At 46.2% G+C, this 19,938-nt stretch overlaps 2 protein-coding genes across 3 annotated transcripts in view; both read right to left on the bottom strand.

Annotated features, from left to right (window-relative positions):
- SKA1 (spindle and kinetochore associated complex subunit 1) overlaps nt 1–10,629 on the bottom strand; it is a 45,325-nt gene extending 34,696 nt beyond the window's left edge. The window contains exon 1 of one of the 2 annotated variants that reach the window (XM_073343532.2): nt 10,541–10,629. The gene's annotated coding sequence lies outside the window, so the exon portion shown is untranslated. The remainder of the gene's footprint in view (nt 1–10,540) is intronic. The other variant, XM_073343534.2, reaches the window with a different exon arrangement.
- Nucleotides 10,630–14,901: 4,272 nt separating this feature from the next.
- LOC140911138 (tetraspanin-36) overlaps nt 14,902–19,938 on the bottom strand; it is a 44,227-nt gene continuing 39,190 nt past the window's right edge. The window contains exons 6-7 of the mRNA XM_073343531.2: nt 18,293–18,376; nt 14,902–16,425 (exon numbers count right to left, since the gene is read on the bottom strand). Coding sequence (XP_073199632.1) covers nt 16,339–16,425; nt 18,293–18,376 — 171 coding nt within the window. The 3' untranslated portion in view covers nt 14,902–16,338. The remainder of the gene's footprint in view (nt 16,426–18,292; nt 18,377–19,938) is intronic.

Here is a 19,938-nt window from a genome sequence, read left to right as displayed (position 1 = left end):
CTTCCCTTCATGTGTCATTATATAATGCCTCCATCTGTAATTTTCACTCCATGCATCTGAAGAAGTGGTGTTTTACCCACAAAAGCTTATGCCCAAACAATATAAAAACACACTGAAGTCAAACTTGAAAGCATGTCTGGCTCACCCCAGCAACTGGGAGGCAACAGCCCATGACAGGGCAAGGTGGCAGAAGATGTGTCATGTCACCACTAACTGCTCTGAAGCAAGGCACATTAACACTATGTGAAAAAACGTGAACAGCACAAAACAAGTATGCTACAGACTGCAATGGTCATGGACAGTCTTGTCTGTCCCACATATAACCGTGTTTCCAGTTCTCACATTGGTCTGACCTCACATATACATATTCACCAATGGCATTTGCTGAATCCTCATATGTTAACATCAACATGAACTCCAACACAAGTACTAGTTATGCAAATAGAATTTAAAATGTACACTGCTTAGACAAAAAGTGAAAGGGAATTTCACCTAGTTTTTCCTGAAGCAGCAGACATAGTAAACACTATTTAGCTGAGCAAACTGAAAGCAGGGCAGGGAGTATACTGAGGTAGATGGTAAACTAGAGAAATCTGTGTGCTTGAACTCTAAAGATAAAATACTAGTATTAGTCCTTAGATTTATGGAACTGTATTGGCTCCCTCTAGTGGTTAACTAGAACTGCAAATTACGGGTTTGGTGTGGTTGGTTTTATAACACACACACTAGTGCAGGGGTTCTCAAACTGGGGGTTGGGACCCCTCAGGGGGTCGTGAGGTTATTACATGGGGGGTCGCAAGCTGTCAGCCTCCACCCCAAATCCTTTGCCTCCAGCATTTATAATGGTGTTAATAAATTAAAAACACTTAATATATTTAGGGGGATCGCACTCAGAGGCTTGCTATGTGTACAGGATCACCAGTACAAAAGTTTAAGAACCACTGCACTAGTGCATAGGTTGGCCAAACATGCATGATACTTGGCAGAGCTACTCATATTATGCTCACACATTTGAAAAGTCTTTCACATATTGCCACAGAATTGGTAAAATGTCACACTCATATAAGAGACAGCTTATTTAAGAAAATTCAGATGGGAAAATCTTAGACCCTAGATTCCCAGTCAAAAAACTTAGAGGAGTTAAACTTGTAAATATGTATAAGGGGAAAAAAAATTTTCAATAAAATCACTTGGGGTTTAAGAAACACAAATGCTTGAAAGCCAGGATTCATTGTGTGTGCGTGGGGGGGCTTCCTACAGCATAATGGATAGCATGCACATGTTGGAACTCTGCAGTTTTAAAAATGTATATATCAACCACTTTTAATAACTACAAAATTCCCCTGCTTATCCTTCAAGTAGCCAAAGGCACTACTCCTCACCAAGGATGACAACACACATACACAAATTTTGAGTTTCTAGGCTAAACTATTTTGTATATTACAAGTCAAAAATTATTTCTCCAAACTTGTTCATCTTTTTAAACCCACATCTCTCAAACGCATTGCCCAATTTATCTCGAACTTTCCTGGGGGTGGGAGGGGAGAGGGGAAAAATCTATCCTGCCATAAAAATCAAACGTGAAATTTCAGGTAGATTGGTTATGATTAAGCCAAAGAAACAAAGGGAATTGGTGAAAGTGGCAGAAAAATCTATAGTGTAGACGTGGCCTTTGGATTTACTGACTCAGTCTTATGGTCAGTCTGTTCAAACGCAGTGATCTATTCTGACACACCAAAACCCTATTTAAAAGAGAGGAAGCAACTGCCAGAGTATTTACAATGAGGGGCCCTGAACTTTGGAATTCACATCTCCCCTTGATCCAGAGGATCCCAATTCTGTCAATCTTCATGGCACACCACTATGCTCACTGTCTCCCTCGGGTTTTTAGCTAGGGAGTGGTGTGCTTAAGACTGGGATGTCTCAAACTGGCATTTACATAGACTGCTGAAAGGATTAAAACTCTGAAAATATATTTAGAATAAAATTAGAAGAGCAACTGATATATTACAGATACAGACACAATGCAAGGTGTACAATAGTATAGTTACTCCTATGCAACTAAATCTCTCCCCATGAGTATCTGGGATGTACTGCTAATTACACCTAGTTATTTCTATTGGCCTTGCTTCCTGTTTCCTTACAAAACCTTTTACTATATATTCATTCTTGCTGACACTGAATATGCAATCATTCCTAGAATATATATTCTTAATGAATGCCTATTTATTCTGCCTCAAATCCCATATGCTCCTCTTAGCCTTTTGAATGCCACAGTCAAAACGGCCAACTTTTCACATATTAAAGCGATGAGTGGTGTTTGTGAATTAAGATTAGGGCCAAATCACACTGTATTTCTTCAGATTAAACTTCCGCTGAAGACACACGGGGGCCCTAAATAAAAATTACCTTTGGAAGTGATCCAAGGTTTATTTTCCACACCTAGACTTATTAGGATGATGATCCTAATAAGATTCAGAATGCACCTGGCTCCTCTGTCAGTGTCCCATACTTGTTCCCGGTTCTAGCAGCATTGAGCCCATTGACATCACACTGTGTCAAGTCTTTTTTTTTTTTTTTTTTTAAAGTTGTCATTTTAATGTCTACTGTAGTCAAGACAGTTAGGGCTATATGCTATGTTCTCAACCTACCCCAAAGCTCCCAGTTTTAGACAGTCAAGTAACTCTTAAGTGGACCTTCGTACTTAAATAGCTAAATGCTTTCCTAAGTTAGTACAATATTTTTTTTCCTCTAACTTCTTTCACAGGATTGTAGAAATGTAGGGCTGGAAGAGACTTCAAGTGGTCATTTAGTCCAGTCCCCTGTGCCGAGGAGGCAGGATTAAGCAGACCTAGACCATCTCTGACAGATGTTTGTCTTTCAGTTTATAGCAATCGTAGGCCAGGTCTAAACTTCGAACTTTGGTTCACACAAGTGCCCATGAACAGAAAGTAGTGACATCAGTGACTATCCAATTTCCTTAGGGCACTGAGGACGTTGCTCATTTTCTTGTTTCTCCTCCATCTGGCTGCAGAGCTTTATGGCCTGTCAGTGTTCCAAGCTGCTACTGTTCTCCTCACCTGCGACCCCCTTCCCTCTTCCTCCTCGCTGCCTTGCACGCTTGCTCTGTCCGTACTTCCACTGGAGAAGGAAAACGAGAGAGGGAAGCCAGCAAGCACAGCAGATGATTTCCTGTCTCCCTTCTCTCTGTTACACACAGATTGTTCAAGACCAGGTGTGATATTCTCCAGGCGGCCAGCTGGGATCCTGTTGCCTGCCAGAGAGGCTGCTCTTTGGCAAAGGAAACGTAACAGAGGGGTCACTTGGTAGGATGAGAAAGCATGGAGCTGTAGGTGAGTCCTGACTTCATTTCTTAAGTTACCTAGACCCCCCATGAAACAAAGGAACAAAGACTGAAATAAAAAGCCCCTCACAAAGGTATTGTCTCATCCAGTCCTTCGGAGCCTTGGAACCATGTTTGTAACAGAAGCAACCATTGAAAACAAAAAAATGTTCCTTTTCTATAGTTTTTAGAGCTTATGGCTGAAAAGAAAATAGGAGATTGTCTCTCTTTCCACCTCTCCATATCATCAGTAGCTGAGTCAGAAGAAAAAAAAATGTTCAAGTTATGGGTTGCAGCCAACACGAAACATTCAAGTCGATCATTTCTCTATATACATTACAGGTAAGACGTGGCCCTGCCCGCTGGGACTCTCCCTTTCTCCGATGAGGCTGCTGTTCTGATCCGCTTTTCCACCGAGTACATTGAGATGTAATAGTCTTTGCTTCCAACTGCCAGGTGAGGCCAACGAGGATGGAAAGCCAGCCAGCTGATGGCTCCGACTCTCTATCCCTTAAATCCATCATAGTATTTGATATTGTTGATCTGCGCTCCATTCCCATTATAGATACATACATACAGCCCCCAAACTTTGTTTATTGCTTATGCGTACTTGGCTGCTTGCATCGGCACTGCGCATACCCTCCAGGAGTACTTATGCCAGTGCAAAGTGTGGTGCACAATGGGTAAGTATTCCAGTGTGCCATCCAGGGTGATGCCTTTTGGAAAATGTTCACAATATGTTTTGGGATAGAAATGATTCACTTAAAGATCTATAGAGAAGCTAGGAGTCAAGTTCCAAGCATGTACCTTTCTCCATCCCATAATCCCATCCATATCCCATAATTTTCATGCCTTTTTCAAAAATTCCACAAACCCATGTGGCATTTTTCAGCATCTGCCATCTCTGGGTACCTTGCCCCAGGGTACATCAACAAAGGACTACTTTTCTATGGTCATACAAATACTGGTGGATCACCCGGAACACTTCACTGACATCAGCGTGGGCTAGTCACAGTTATCTTTGATATTTTTTGATATTTTTGATATTTGATATATTTTGATATTTTTTCACATCTGATGAAGTGAGCTGTAGCTCACGAAAGCTCATGCTCAAATAAATTGGTTAGTCTCTAAGGTGCCACAAGTACTCCTTTTCTTTTTGCGAATACAGACTAACACGGCTGTTACTCTGAAACCAGTTATCTTTAAGGTAACAAAAATTGCTTAGAAAGCTGCCAGCATAATGTTCTTTCCCCATTGGCAGATCATCACTAGCGATATGGAAATTCACTCAGTGATTCTGGGGGACCTAGCCTAACCCTGGCTCTCCTGGCTCATAGAACCATACGCCAGCCACCTTAACACACCAAGGAAAGATTCAGCTACCTGCTCAGCAGGTGCAGAATGACTGTTGAATGTGCTTTGGGTAAATTGAAAAGATTTGGATCTCAATGAGAAAAATATCCCAATTGCTGTAGCTGCCTGTTGTGTAATGCATAACATGTGTGAGGAAAAGGGGGGGGAAAAGCTGCCCTCAAGGTAGAGGTGGAGCAGCTGCCTGCTGACTGTGAACAGCCAGACACAACAGTCATTAAAGGAGCTCACCATGGCATTACATGATTGACAGAAGCTTTGAAAGAGCAATTGAATGGTCAGGCACAGTAGTGTTCTGTGCTGGACTGATCTCTGGGCCTGGAGCTTTGGGTGTTGCTAGGAATTGTTTAGCATTTGCTGAATTTATAAAATGCAACTGGATGTGCTCCTGAACCTATGAGTTATGGGGTGCTTTCTGTGCATTTACAAGTACTGTGTGCTGTCATCACTGCTATGCATTCTGCAATGTCCATTGTGAACTAAACAGTTTTATTCTCCAAAAATAGATATGTATTGAGTGGCAAAAATAGTGCAAAAGAAATGTGCAAAAAACAACAAACAATGCAATACAAACTTAAATTAACAGAATGAGACTATGAAATAGGAGAGGAAGCAAACATTTCTGTCCATTTCAGTGCAAAAAATGTAATTCATTGTGGCTATGCATACAGCCTCCGTAGTTCTTATAGGTGAGAGTATGGGAAGCTGTGATTTTCCTTGCTGTCCCACAGGGTGAACTGATGGGGTAGTGATGCACCCCATGATGTCATGAGATGGGGGGGCGGGTGTATGGGTAGGGAGCAACAACCATGGAGTTCTCCAAAGACTGCAAAGAGTGGGGAGTCTGGGATGTTTGGACCTATAGGTCAACTAGAGTCTGCAACATTTGTGTTCTCTGCCTGAGAAAATCCATTATGCCCTGGTGCATAGTCTCATTTTTCTACGCCTTCTTCCTGTCTGTTTTTTACCTCTCCATGTCTACCATTTTGGCACTATAGTCCCTTTGTTCATGGTCTGATGCAGCACTTGCTTGCAGGCTCTCACTGAACATGTCCTCCCTACTCTTCTTTCTTCTCCTCATCAGAGTCAGGTATTCTGCAGGTGTGGAGAGAGCATCTCTCAAGGCTGCAATAGCAGCAGCTGCAGATAAAAAGCAGACAGAAGTATCATTGGATTTACAGTCACAATGGAAAGGGAAGTTTCAAAACTCCCTTATCTTATTCCCCCACAAAAACTTTTAATAAGGCGTGTCGACACTTCAGCTTTGGAGCACCTCTGCACAGCAGTGCTCTCCAGCCCCAGCCATAGTGAGTATGGCTGGCCAAGGGCAAGGAATTTCAGTTACATGAAACAATAAAAGTTTGGTCCCTTTTCCATGGGCACTAGTATAGGGCAGTGACACTGAATACTGGTACCATTTTCCACAGGCTGTGGTGTTTTTAGCTGATATGTAACTCCTGAGGGTAACAAAGGTATACATAACACAGCTGCTGCTGGGGTCCCAAACCTGCCCAGAGCCATATGCTGCTAGCCTGTTTACTGCAATGGTGCCAGGTGAACTCATCACGGAGTGGCATGGGAAAGCATCATACCACAAAGGAAGAAATAAGATAGCCTTCGCTAGAAACCTTAGAGAATGAACTGCAGCGCACCACCATGGAAGTTTCATCAAGATAGCCCAGGAGGAGTCAAGAGACATCTCTATATTCATAAACAAACTGCTCTGAACCCCTAACCCCCACTTAACCCAACAGGGTCATGAAAAGCAGATGCCAACCCTACCTCCATTTGTTATACCACTACCTCCTCTTGTAGGAGTAAGACAGTAAAAAGCCCATACCTGTGTCTGGTTAAATTTGGGATGGGATGGGCACCATCTTTAAATTTAAATATTGTAAGAAAAAATGCATGCATACACTTACCTATGGTCCCTTTCCCTACATCGGGGTAATCCATGCTTGGCTAGGGAAACTGGGTAGACCATGGCAAAGTCTCAAACAGGTCCTGACTTGTGGCATGGTTCGAGCTCCCTTCCATGTCTTGCCCCCTCATCCTCTTCCTCCTTGCTGTTCACAGCAGCGAGTCTCTTGTCTCATCCATGGTGGTCTGCAATGTGCTGGTTGGGTCTCCACCAAGTATGACAGGCAAGTCACTGTAAAAGCGGCAAGTCTGTGGCTCAGCCCCAGATCCATTTTGCACTCATTGGCTTTGTGGTATGCCTGGCATAGTTCCTTCACTTTCATGCTGCAGTGCTGCTGATACTTGGTATACCCTTTTCCTGCATTTCCTGTGCAATCTGTTAGTAGATATTCACATTTCTACTGCTGATGCATAGCTGTGCTTGCACAGCTTCTTCTCCACATAGGTCCATGAGATCCAATACTTCTTGCCTGCTCCAGCCAGGAGTGTCTCTAGTACATGGAGCTGGCAGAGTCAGTTGCACACAACAAGGGAACACTGCTAGATGTGCTTGCCAAGCTGGGCAATCAGAAAAAAGCATTTCAAACATGTGTGGTGGGGTGCCTTTCGGTCTCGGGGACCACCTGGCAGTAGAGTTCACAATTGCGAGCAGAGAGGTCACTGTTGCAGGGAATGGGGCATTGTAGGAAAGGCACTGGAGGACTGTTCAGGTTGACACAGGTTATACAGTGTCTACACACTTGTACTACGTCAACCTTAGTAGGTTGACTTCAGCTCCATGCCACTTGGAGAGATGGTTTTACTGCATTGCCGTAACAAGTCATTTATGTTAGGCAGAGACAAATTTAAGTAGACAGACATGTACAAATAGGTTGACACAAGGCAATTTATATTGACTTAACTTTGCAGAGTATACCAAGCCTTAGGCTTTGATCCTGCAAGCACTTATACATCTAAGGAAGCCTCACCAGGTTCAGTGGGACTATTCAGCTGCATAGTGTTTGGAGGAACAGGGCTTTATGTTATTTTTAACAGCGGGGGGAAGGAGGGGAGAGTCACATTTGCATCTGAAATATAAATTGACGGGCTTGCTTTAAGTATAAAGGAGTTTTCAAGCTTTACCAGCTTTACTAGAGGAGTTTAGATGCTCTTTGAACCTCACCTACTGGGGTTGTATAGTTTACAAGGTCCCCTGAGTTTTTTGCTAGTAGAACTTGGAGAACATAAAGAAGGGCCATACTAGGTCAGACCAAAGGTCCATCCAGCCCAGTATCCTGTCTACCAACAGTGGCCAATGCCAGGTGCCTCAGAGGGAGTGAACCTAACAGGTAACGATCAAGTGATCTCTCTCCTGCCATCCATCTCCACCCTCTGACAAACAGAGGCTAGGGACACCATTCCTTACCCATCCTGGCTAATAGCCATTAATGGACTTAACCTCCATGAATTTATCCAGTTCTCTTTTAAACCCTGTTATAGTACTAGCCTTCAAAACCTCCTCAGGCAAGGAGTTCCACAGGTTGACTGTGAGCTGTATGAAGAACTTCTTCCTTTTATTTGTTTTAAACCTGCTGCCCATTAATTTCATTTGGTGGCCCCTAGTTCTTATATTATGGGAACAAGTAAATAACTCTTCCTTATTCACTTTCTCCACACCACTCATGATTTTATAGACCTCTATCGGCAACGTTTGGCAGGCCGGGCCCGTTTGTTTACCTGCCATGGCTGCAGCTTTGGCCGATCGCGGCTCCCACTGGCTGCGGTTCACCGCTGCAGGACAATGGGGGCTGCAGGAAGCAGCCTGGGCCGAGGGATGTAAATGACACTGCAGGACCACAGATATCATGAGCAAAATTTGAAAGGGAAAGTCATCACTGTCACAGCTTCTATCCTGAGAGAGATGGGGGGACGACACTGTTCCCACACCAGTTTTCAGCCCTCACCTGGAAGGAAGGAGGCAGCATGCAGGAGGAGGAAACAGTTTGAGGCTGCTTAGTGCAGCAGGGCTCAGCACTTCCCACTCCTCATCCAGCTGATTGGACTTGGGGTGAGAGGAGCTACAGAGGACCAGAGATTGGGGGCATACACAGGCTTAGCGGTGGAGTCTTGTGGAGGGAATATAAAGGGTGGGGGAGGTGGGAGAGGAAGGATATTTTGGAGCTGGACAAAACTCAGCACCTAGGGGGCCAGTAGGCTAAGGGATTAGTGATACTATAATGTTCAGTGCCCCCCTGCAAACTTTACTAACTAACAGGAGTTCACACTAGCAATTCATCTCTGATTAACTCATGAATGGCTGAAAGGCTTTTGCTCAAACTTTCACAGCTCCAAGTTGGGGAGAAAAAAAACATCCCTCTGATTGATACCCAGCATGGATAACTTCATTCTCAAAAGAGACCATTTTCCAGAAAGCTATGGACATATGGAAATAGAAGAATATAACAGTAGTCCTGGTGAAGTATTTCTTCACACAACGCACAGTCAACCTGTGGAACTCCTTGCCAGAGGATGTTGTGAAGGCCAAGACACTAACAACATTCAAAAAGAACTAGATAAATTCATGGAGGATAGGTCCATCAATGGCTATTAGGCAGGATGGACAGGGATGGTGTCCCAGGCCTGTTTGCCAGAAGTTGGGAATGAGCGACAGGGAAAGGATCACTTGATGATTACCTGTTCTGTTCATTCCCTCTGAAGCACTTGGCACTGGCCACTGTTGGAAGACAGGATACTGGGCCAGATGGACCATTGGTCTGACCCAGTATGGCCATTCTTATGTCTAACTTCAACTACAACACTGCCAAGCTCCTACTATAATATACATCATATGGGTATATGGTATTCCACGTACATAAGATGCAGCTCCTGACAAGCATATTACCATCTTATATCTGTCTGATGTGCAAATTACAGCTCAGTGAGTGGAAGACAGAAGGGATTAAAACAGAGGGGCTAGAAGTGCAGCTTGAATGGCAGGGAAAGCAACAAGGACGATGAGGGGAGGGCAGTGTAAAACTATGAGCAGCCTCTTCTCCTTCTTTACATTACACCTTCTCCAACCCCTTGGCACGTGATGTACACCAATGCAGACATCTGTGTGTGACATAAGACTTCTGAATTGGGTCCTGTATCACAGCTGCTGCTAGCCAGGCCCACCCCCTCCTCCTCAACCTGTCCAGAGATGGCTTACAAGACAGGCTGGCACAGAGCCCACGGGAAGGACCCTCCCTGAGTCTGCAGGAATGTGCAACAGGACAAGGAGAAGGGGTGGGATGTACCAAGCTACCACAGTGGGTGCCTAGCAGAGGGGAGAGATCCGTTGTATTGTGCCCCTTGCCTAGGTAGGCGGAGAGTAGAGACAGGCTCCTCCACCCAGAGCCAGGCTCCTGGGGCCCACCCTCTTAGAATCATAGAATATCAGGGTTGGAAGGGACCCCAGAAGGTCATCTAGTCCAACCCCCAACTTCCCCAGGCCCCTCTCACCCCTCCCAAGGCACTCCCCATAGCCATGCTGGGGACCACCACCCCCACTCCCTGCCTCCTCACCCGGCCTCTTTTACCCCTCCCCCCCAAGGCATTCCCCATAGCCATACTGGAAACCAGCCACTTCCCCTGCCTCCTCACCAGGCCCCTCACCCCTCCTTCTCCCCCCCACAGCCATACTGGGGACCACCCTCATTCCCCGCCTCCTCACCAGACCCCTCTCACACCCCCCACAGCCATGCAGGGGACCACCTCCTTCCCCGCCAGCCCCTCTCACCCCTCCCAAGGCACTCCCCATAGCCACGCTGGGGACCAGCCATTTCCCCTGCCTCCTCACCAGGCCCCGCCCCGCCCCACGCATCTCCAAAGGCCTCTCCCCTCACAGTGCCCCAAGACCCCGTCCCGTCCCCTCAGACTCACCGCGGGAACCGGCAGGAGAGAGGGGCGCGCCCGCGCGCTGCAGTCGTTCAAACCGCCCGCGTTCGGCCGCGGCAGGTCGCGCGAGAAGTCCAGAGACCCGCCGCGGTCCTTTCAGGAGCGGCTCCAGGGGCATGCGCGGGAACTCTGAGCATGCGCAGCTCTCGCCTGCGCCCGCCCCGGCAGCTGCCCCAGAGCCGGGATCCGCTGGGCTGGAGCCGCGGGTCTGGGGACTTCAGTTCGGGGGAAGCGGGTCGGTGCCCAGTGGGTCGTAAGGGCAGGAGGAGCCCGTTAGGGGAGAGGGAGGGTCGCCTAAGCTAGGTATGGGGCGGGGCAAGAACCGGCAGGCTCCCCGGATCTGGGTTGTGGGGTCGAGGGGTAGGAGCCGGAAGGCTCCCCGGATCCGGGTTGTGGGGTCGAGGGGTAGGAGCCGGAAGGGTCCCCGGATCTGGGTTGTGGGGTCGAGGGGTAGGAGCCGGAAGGCTCCCCGGATCCGGGTTGTGGGGTCGAGGGGTAGGAGCCGGAAGGCTCCCCGGATCCGGGTTGTGGGGTCGAGGGGTAGGAGCCGGAAGGCTCCCCGGATCCGGGTTGTGGGGTCGAGGGGTAGGAGCCGGCAGGCTCCCCGGATCCGGGTTGTGGGGTCGAGGGGTAGGAGCCGGCAGGCTCCCCGGATCCGGGTTGTGGGGTCGAGGGGTAGGAGCCGGCAGGCTCCCCGGATCCGGGTTGTGGGGTCGAGGGGTAGGAGCCGGCAGGCTCCCCGGATCCGGGTTGTGGGGTCGAGGGGTAGGAGCCGGCAGGCTCCCCGGATCCGGGTTGTGGGGTCGAGGGGTAGGAGCCGGCAGGCTCCCCGGATCCGGGTTGTGGGGTCGAGGGGTAGGAGCCGGCAGGCTCCCCGGATCCGGGTTGTGGGGTCGAGGGGTAGGAGCCGGCAGGCTCCCCGGATCCGGGTTGTGGGGTCGAGGGGTAGGAGCCGGCAGGCTCCCCGGATCCGGGTTGTGGGGTCGAGGGGTAGGAGCCGGCAGGCTCCCCGGATCCGGGTTGTGGGGTCGAGGGGTAGGAGCCGGAAGGCTCCCCGGATCTGGGTTGTGGGGTCGAGGGGTAGGAGCCGGAAGGCTCCCCGGATCTGGGTTGTGGGGTCGAGGGGTAGGAGCCGGAAGGGTCCCCGGATCTGGGTTTGGTGGGCCAGGGGAGGGAAGAGGAAGGCTCTCCCGAGCGGGGGCAGGAGGGAGGAATAGGAGGGATCCCTGGAGCTGGGTTTGGAGTGGGGGAAGGTGCAGGAGCTGTTAATGGAGCTGGGTTTGGGGGGGGAGGAAGAGGAAGGGTCCCGAGAGCTGGATTGGTTGAGGCGGAGGAGAAGGACCCTGGGGCAAGAGCAAAAGCCCTGAGGCTGGGCTTAGGGGAGGAGGGGCCTGTGGAGAGAGCAGAGGGGCTCCAAGTCCTGGATCCATATGCAGAGGAGTGGTTTCTCTCAGACTTCCTCATCAGCCTCCACCTAAAGTCCTAGCACTGGCCCAGTTGGCCATACATCAGTTCAGGAGGCAGAAGCTGGACGGAATGGTTCTTTGCAAAGGTGGGGCCTTTTTCCAGTCCCTTGTGTGAGCACACATCTAGGCAAAGTACCTCTGGGTGGTGTCTGGCATTCGCCAAATTCTTAGACACCTCAGAGCAGTAGGCATCATGCACAGTTCTCTGTTTGCTCTAACCTGCAGTGTTCCTATGTGACGCCAGTCAATTAGCTTAAACCAGACTTTTCAGAAATAGTTACTAAATGTGTCCTTCATTTTCTGGGCACCCAACTTGAGACAGAAGCCTGATTTGCTTGAGTGCTGAGCATTCACAGTAGCAACTGGAATCACTGAAAGATATTCCTGGAGCACATAAAGTGCTACAGAATGCTCAATATTCTGAGAAAATCAGGTTCTGCACATTTCAAAGAGGGTACCCAAAATAAGGGGATACTTTAAAAACTTAATTCCACTGTGCCTGAGCTCCCCATTTGTAAAAGGTGGATAATAGCGCTCCCTCACTTTAATAAATTTATTTTCTGATGTTTGTGAAGCACTCAGGACCAGATCCTCAAAAATGTATAGGCACCTAACTCCCACCGATCTCATGGCCTTAGATACTACAGCCATGAGCACCATAAATCAGCCCATGAAGAAATGAATTATTCTGTCTTCAGAGCAGGGTTTGAACAGTGTGCAGTATAAATAAGGCCCGGGGGGGACACATTGCATAATAATAAGATGGTGACTAACAGTTCATTCGGGAAGCACGAGCTATCCTATGCTTGGAATGAGGTGGGTGATGTGTGTGGGGTGGGGGAGGGGGGGAATATCACAGGGTCATGCAATTAAAGATGGCATTATACTGCTGGTGCCCAAAAAGGGTGAATTAAGCACCCAATTTTTATTTATTTTAAACAATTTTGTTTTTAAAGCCAGTCCCTGACTCTGGAGGCAGCCTGATCCATGATTTTCAAATGCCTCAGCTTAGCAATGCTGCTGGGTGCTACCTAAAGTTCCCCTTATGTTGGGGGACACATGCCAAGAAACACTCTGTGTATGTACCCTCTTTTGACCTGGCAGATGCACAGGCAGTATTGGCTTTATCAGAATGTACAGTGACGTTAAAAACAATTAATCTCAAAAGGGGTTCTGAATGCATTCACTACCTTCAGCAAGGATATCCTGCCTTCACTGCAGGTAGCTCCTGAAATAATCCAGGAGTTTTGTCAAGCACTTCAGCAGCCTGATGCTAAAGTTTTTAAAAATTCCTTAAAGGTATTCCCTCTCAGACCCTCACTGTTGGTGGGGGGGATTTCTGTGTAGGCAGAATGGGGCTGCCTCCATCACACCTGGGAGAGAGGGGGGCACTACTTGTGCTCAGGGTCCCTGGCCTGGCAGGGATAAGACCCCTCTTGCTGTCTCTGAGGGTTCCCTGCAAACTCCTTCTGCTACTAAGGCCCCACCCTCTTATCTATCCCTTGTGCTCCCAAATGGTCTCACTTCCCCCTTAAGGTGCCTTTCTGGACTGGCCCATGTCATTCTGACACCACCCCATTCAGCTAGTTTATTTCTCGGATTGGCTCCCGAGGCCTGGCCCTATCCCACCTCCTCAGCTGTAGTCCCTTTACAGCTTGTTCACAGTGCAGCCCGCGGAGCTCCCATTGGCTTCTGGCACTGTCACTCGGGGCTGCATTCACCACCCATCACCCCTCCCCGGAGAGAGCATTGCGGAGCTCTTCCACCCTTTGTTAGTGTGCGCTGGACCAGCCTTGGCTTTCTTCTCAACCTGTCTGGTTGCTCCCATGTTCTGTCCACACTCCAGTCCAGGACTGCCCTCTGGGCCTGAGCCCTGGTATCTGAGCCAGCCTAGCATCCCCTCGCCTGCTGCCAGGGACCCAAGTGACCTTCACTCCTGACCCTGTTAGTCATTGGTTGTCCCCTGTTTTCAGTTGATTCCTGGGTCTGGTGGTCCCTCCTGCAAGGCTGGGGGAGGGGCCTTTAGACGTGGCCGGGCTTGCGCCCACACCTCCAGGATTTCCAATAAGGCCAGGGACCTGAGTGCTGAGCCTAGGTGATGCCCCATGGCAGGGCCCCCACCCCTGGGTTGAACCTAGCATTCCCTTCCCACCACTGTCAGGAACCCCAGCCCGCTCTCAGCCAGACACACCAGTGCACACTACTCCCTACTCCCTCAGCCAGGCACATCTGTACCGCCAGCCAGATACACCACCATTCATACCCACACATTATATCTATCGCAGCCAGACACAGCTGCACCCCACACACACACTCCAGCCAAGCACACTTGCAGCCCCAGCCAGGTGCCCCTGCACACAATACATGTATCCTGCCACTCTTACCCTCAGACTACCCCCCATCACAGCCTGTTATCCTCTCCCCCCCAGCCTGTCTCACACTCACAGTCTCTCACATCCACACGCACACCAGCCAGTCACAAACACTGCTTTGCAAGGCACTAGTAGGCTTCTTTCACTGAGCAGAGCATAAGACAGGACTGCCTCTTTCATTGCCCAAGCCCAGGTACTTCTGGAAAGGAAATGTTTTCTCTCATTGAGAATGGCCTGGCTTACATCTTTCGCCTAAATAATTTTTAAGAAGGAATGAAATGTAGTAATGAGTGGCATTTCTTAATTGGTTAAAATGTATTCCAGAAGGGTTTTTTGTTTTGGCATTAACAGAAGACAAAGCCCACAATACCCAAATGTTTAAATAAAAAAAAAACAAAAAAAACCGCACCATTCCTAACACACACATCTACACAGGAATATACTTAAGTCAGCAGTTCCTCTTTCCATCTCATGAGTAAAAGATAACAGACTAAAAGCTCACATTCAGCCCATACTCCTTTTTGACATAGCTTTAGAGAAACACACTCTATTCTATTTCTATAGCAAATGCTTGCCTCTCTCAAGAGGATTTCTGCTGTTTTTTTTCTAACAGTCTGTATCATCCAGACTAATCCCTCACCCTGGTTTAAAAAGAAAAGAAACACAAGGAACAGAATAATTTCAAGGTTGACATTTAAAACTGTTAAGAGGGATTTTTGTTGCTGTATGTGACCCAAAAGGTGATCACATTCAGCAGACCTTCAAAAAAAAACAAGAACAACAAAAAATCCTAATGACTCAAAAAGAGTACTATACAGAATTGTTTGCCATAATGTAATAGGTTCTTGAAATTGTTTGGTCACCCAGAGAAGCATGAAGAAAATGTGTAATCTAACAGTAAGAAATCCTCTGTGCAGCCACTTCCATTAGGCCACCACTTTAAATGACAACTCTAACATATCCCCAAGACTCATATTTTCAGTGGGACCAATCCTGCAGCAATTCATGTAAATAGTCCCACTGACTTCAAAATTAATTATCAGAGAGACAAATAGAAAAACATCAGTACAGATAGCATTTTAGAACTTAGTATCAAAATGGGAAATATTAAGTGCCTTGCCTCAGAAATTCTTGATCTCAAATTAAAAGAACCAGAGTGATAACTTCTTGGCCTAAGTGATAAACTTCTAATTCAGACTTCCCCAGAGTGTGGAGATACTCAGATCCAAGGGGTTGATTCAGCCCATTGGTAGACAAAAGAGACAGTTGCAAACCTCAGATCTGGATTTTAAATTTGCCCAAAGTTCAGGGATGTCTTGGTCTGAGGATATGATTAATGCTCATCTTTAAAGCAAACTGAATTACACCAGTTACAAATTGGAGAGAAAAAAACATGCCAGCCACAGTGAAATGTACCCTTGAATAATAATGCTTATAAACAGGAATATTCAAACCTTCTGTTTACAGATTTCTTTTGCTGCTTGAACATTTGTCATGGGAGTGATTTCTTGTTGGAAATATTGAAAAGAGTCTAGAATGCACCATGTCTGCATTATCAGTTTAACGGTTTAAAACAATTTCTTCTATAAGTTTCAGGTTACAAATAGGTCTGACAAATGTAAAACTTGCAAGAAGTAGGGTTTCTTTTTGGAGTCTATCACACCATCTGCTGTCGTTTTAGGGAATGTCACACATGCAAGTGTGAAACAACCCTAAAGAAAGTCGAGGTACATGAAATCAGGTTGTTACCAAGGGACACTGCACACTGAAGCTGTCATTTCACATGGTACACTTAAAACCTTTCCAAATCTTAACAGTGTTCTTTCTGCTCACGTAAATAAAATACAGTATTTAACAAAAGGGTAATACATTGTCCATTTGGGGCATCTATACAAATCCATTTGATCATCAAGAAGCGATGAAAAATGACCTTTCCATCTTCTTATCAAGCAAATACCCCTGAGTACAGGGGTTGGTAGCCATTGTCTTCCTTCTTGCATGTGAGCACACAGACACTCAGCATTCCAAAGAACTGAAAAGGAAAAAAGGGATCTTTAGCTTTACTGTTTCTTTTGGAGGTTGAATTTATTGTATGTTTTATCTATGCTTGAATTAAATTTAACCTCTCTGTGGCGGGGATGTTGCCTTCTACATATTTGTCAAGTGCATTGTATATTATAGAATCATAGAATATCAGGGTTGGAAGGGACCTCTGGAGGTCATCTAGTCCAACCCCCTGCTCAAAGCAGGACCAATCCCCAATTTTTGCCCCAGATCCCTAAATGGCCCCCTCAAGGATTGAACTCACAACCCTGGGTTTAGCAGGCCAAAGCTCAAACCACTGAGCTATCGTTCCCCCCTATTAACAACATAATACTGAGAAAATAAATGTATTGATGTTTAAAGGTGTCTTTAAAGGTCACTTTTAAATAGTGATATGGACTCTGGATTTTCTCCCACTGTTTTCCCCATAAATTTACTCCAGAAACATTAATTCCTAGGCAGCATCTACTGTGACTATGGCTATACTGGGTTTGGAATGTAGATTTGCAATACGTTTAAGCATGTACAGGTATCCAATAAAAGACAAAACCATATATGCTACGACAATTAGAAGAGAGCAGAAGTGGTGATTGATGGAAGAACTGACCACAGTCAATTACAAATAAATAATAGTGATGAGAAGGTAAAATTTATCAGACTGTGGAGTAATCAGAAGGAAGTGGTGGAAGCCCCTTCACTGAAGTAATTTGAGACTAGAAAAAAATGCTAGAAAGTATACTCCGGATGCCAATCTTGCCCTGACAGTGGACTAGGAAAAGGAAACTTTATCACCAAATCAGGCCCTCCTCCTACATTCAGATCTGCATTGATGGATCCTTGCTCCAACATTAATCCAAGTGTAGAACTCAGGCATTAAATAGTAACAACTGTTACAACTCTTTTATAGCATGTATATACTTTAAGAGAACATTTTGCTGCCATTGATTTTGACATGTCCTCCCTAGTCAATGGGGAAGAGAAATTATCAGATTAAAACTCAGGGATCAAATCTTCAAAAGTATGGAAAGTTTAATGCAAAGGTTTAAAAAAATCTAATTTTTACTCTATGCAATTTGATTCTTTTTTCCCATTTCTCTCAGTTTGAATAATAAAAACAAGCTAGTCAGTTTCGTGCTTGTATTTAATTTAAAGTCAATTTCATTCTCAGATTCCCACACAAAGGACTATTTATGTGTTTTTTAAAACAAAACCTTAGCTTTAAAAAAAAAATTCCATGGAGACATTTGGTCTTAAGTTATGGAAAATCTTGTATTTAAAAAAGCTACATCTGGGCCATAGCATCCATTAAAAAAAAAAAATGTAAAAATAAATAAATAAATAATGCATCTCTTAGCAAATGACCAATACGGTTCAGCCTTCCACTTAGTCCCATCAAGTCTTTTTCTAGTTTTGGGCAGGATCCTCCCATCCGTTCATGCAGGCAGAAAAGAGAAAATTGGTGCAAAACCAAGGCACGAAGTTAGAAGTAGGGATACAGCAGCTCCTTGGCATGCTCCCTCTTCATCTCCCTCAGCCTGTCAAAGCCCCTCCATTCAAAGACCATACAGCGGGAATTCAGTGGATTTGGTTAGTGTGTTCTTGCAGCCTCCTTTCTGACCCAAACAATTTCCAAGCAGAAATCCCTGGGAAAATTGCTATTAGAAGCAGTATTATCCCTCTCCCCTCCTATCTACCCAGCTTTTGCTCCCCTGGAAAGGGATGTCATGCAATGCCATGGAAAGAGCAACCAACTGCAGCAAAGTGACTTAAGGGATTGTGGGAGTGAGAGCCCCAAGGAGAGGAAAATGGCACTATTTTCTGTGGGGGAAGAAATGTATGTCTTTACAATTAAATACCTTTATGATGGCAAATCCTAGGATTACGAGCATAGCATAGCTCAATACAGCCTGTAGCCCATATTCCACTTTCTCTGCACAGCCCTGTGGAGATGTAGAAAAGGAAGATTTAGCTGCCATTTGATTACACTATTAAACTGAGAACAAACCATCAAATCCAATACAATGGGGCAGGTTTTGCACACAATCTCGCAGGGGCAAGACCTTGTGTGGCCCTGCTATGACCCATGCGGCCAATGGCAGCAGTCTTGATGGACTTGAAACAAGCTACTGCTCTTGCACTGCTCGGGAGATGCACTCGACAAGCTAATAACTCTGTCATCTGTACTTTCTATGAGTCTTATATGGCTCCATTCAGTTACTCTATAAAGGAAGTTGCCACATACAGAGCTATGAGGCCTGTGGTGGTGTCCACAACGTAAAATGACGGTTTGTGGGGTCCCAAAGTGGAGAAGATGGGTGCAATTTTTTTCTGAATTAAACCCTATGAATACTGAATGAATGTCATAATTTATTCCAGAATTTGATGTAAAATCTAGGGTAGGTAGGATAATGCTCCCAAGCTGAAGGATTGATTTACTAGTGAGGTAGCAGGGTCATCTACCAAATCCCCAACACACTTCCCACAGCAGCTGGGTTTTCCTAGATTGTCTCCTATCCAGTACTGATCAGGCACAGATTATGAAAATATTATTACTCATATCATGATGGTGCCTAAGGGCCAACCAAGAATGAGGCCCCATTGTGCTAGACAGAGTAAAAACATAATGAGAGACAGTCCCTGCCCCTAAAAGCTTACAATCTTAACAGTCAAGACAGATAAAGGGTAGGGGAAAGGGATATAACATACAGAGTGAACATAAGGACAGCCATACTGCGTCAGACCAATGGTCCATCTAGCTCAGTATCCTGTCTTCCAATAGTGGCCACTGCCAGAATGCTTCAGAGGGAGTGAACAGAACAGGGCAATTCTGAGTGATCCATCCCCTGTCATCCAGTCCGAGCTTCTGACAAGTTGCCTTGGAGGTTCAAATGTGAGAACAATGTGATGGCTACAAATGTCGCCCTGTGTGATTTTTAGTGCTTTTATTATTGAAATCCTTTCAGTGGGGTTATGTAAGGCCAAGTCTACACTACAAGCTTTTGTTGACACAAGTTACGTCAGCATACAGTCGCTGCAGTTAGTAGACTGCTTGTGCGCATGCATACTTGGTTCCTTTTGTTGGCGCTGTGCATACTCACCAGGAGTGCTTATACAGATTCATAGTGCAATGCACCATGGACAGGTATCCCAGTGTGCAACCCACCACTATCCAGTCTTTTAGGAAATGTTGGCATTGCACAGTGCGGCAGAAATGAGTTGTGCAGGGATGAGTAGGAGCAAGGGGTCAGCTTCCCAGCAGCTAACTGTCTCCATCCCATAAAAGTCATCTATATCCCATAATTTTCAGGCCTTTTTAAAAAATCCCATGAACCCTTGTGGCCTTCCTCACTCTCCATACAGCTCTGGACTCTTGTCGTAAGTGTTGCAAGCACAGGATGCATGATCCTCCGGTATTTTCAGAGCCACAAGAAGAACTGAATCAGCGGTTTTGTCAAGGTCAGTTTGCTGTGAGACACAGCAAAAACCAATTCAAGGTTGTTGG

Source organism: Lepidochelys kempii, chromosome 5 (genome assembly GCF_965140285.1).
Source record: "Lepidochelys kempii isolate rLepKem1 chromosome 5, rLepKem1.hap1, whole genome shotgun sequence".
Classification (NCBI taxonomy): domain Eukaryota; kingdom Metazoa; phylum Chordata; order Testudines; family Cheloniidae; genus Lepidochelys; species Lepidochelys kempii.
Note: the sequence above shows the minus strand (reverse complement) of the source record. Positions and strands in the feature narration are given on the sequence as shown.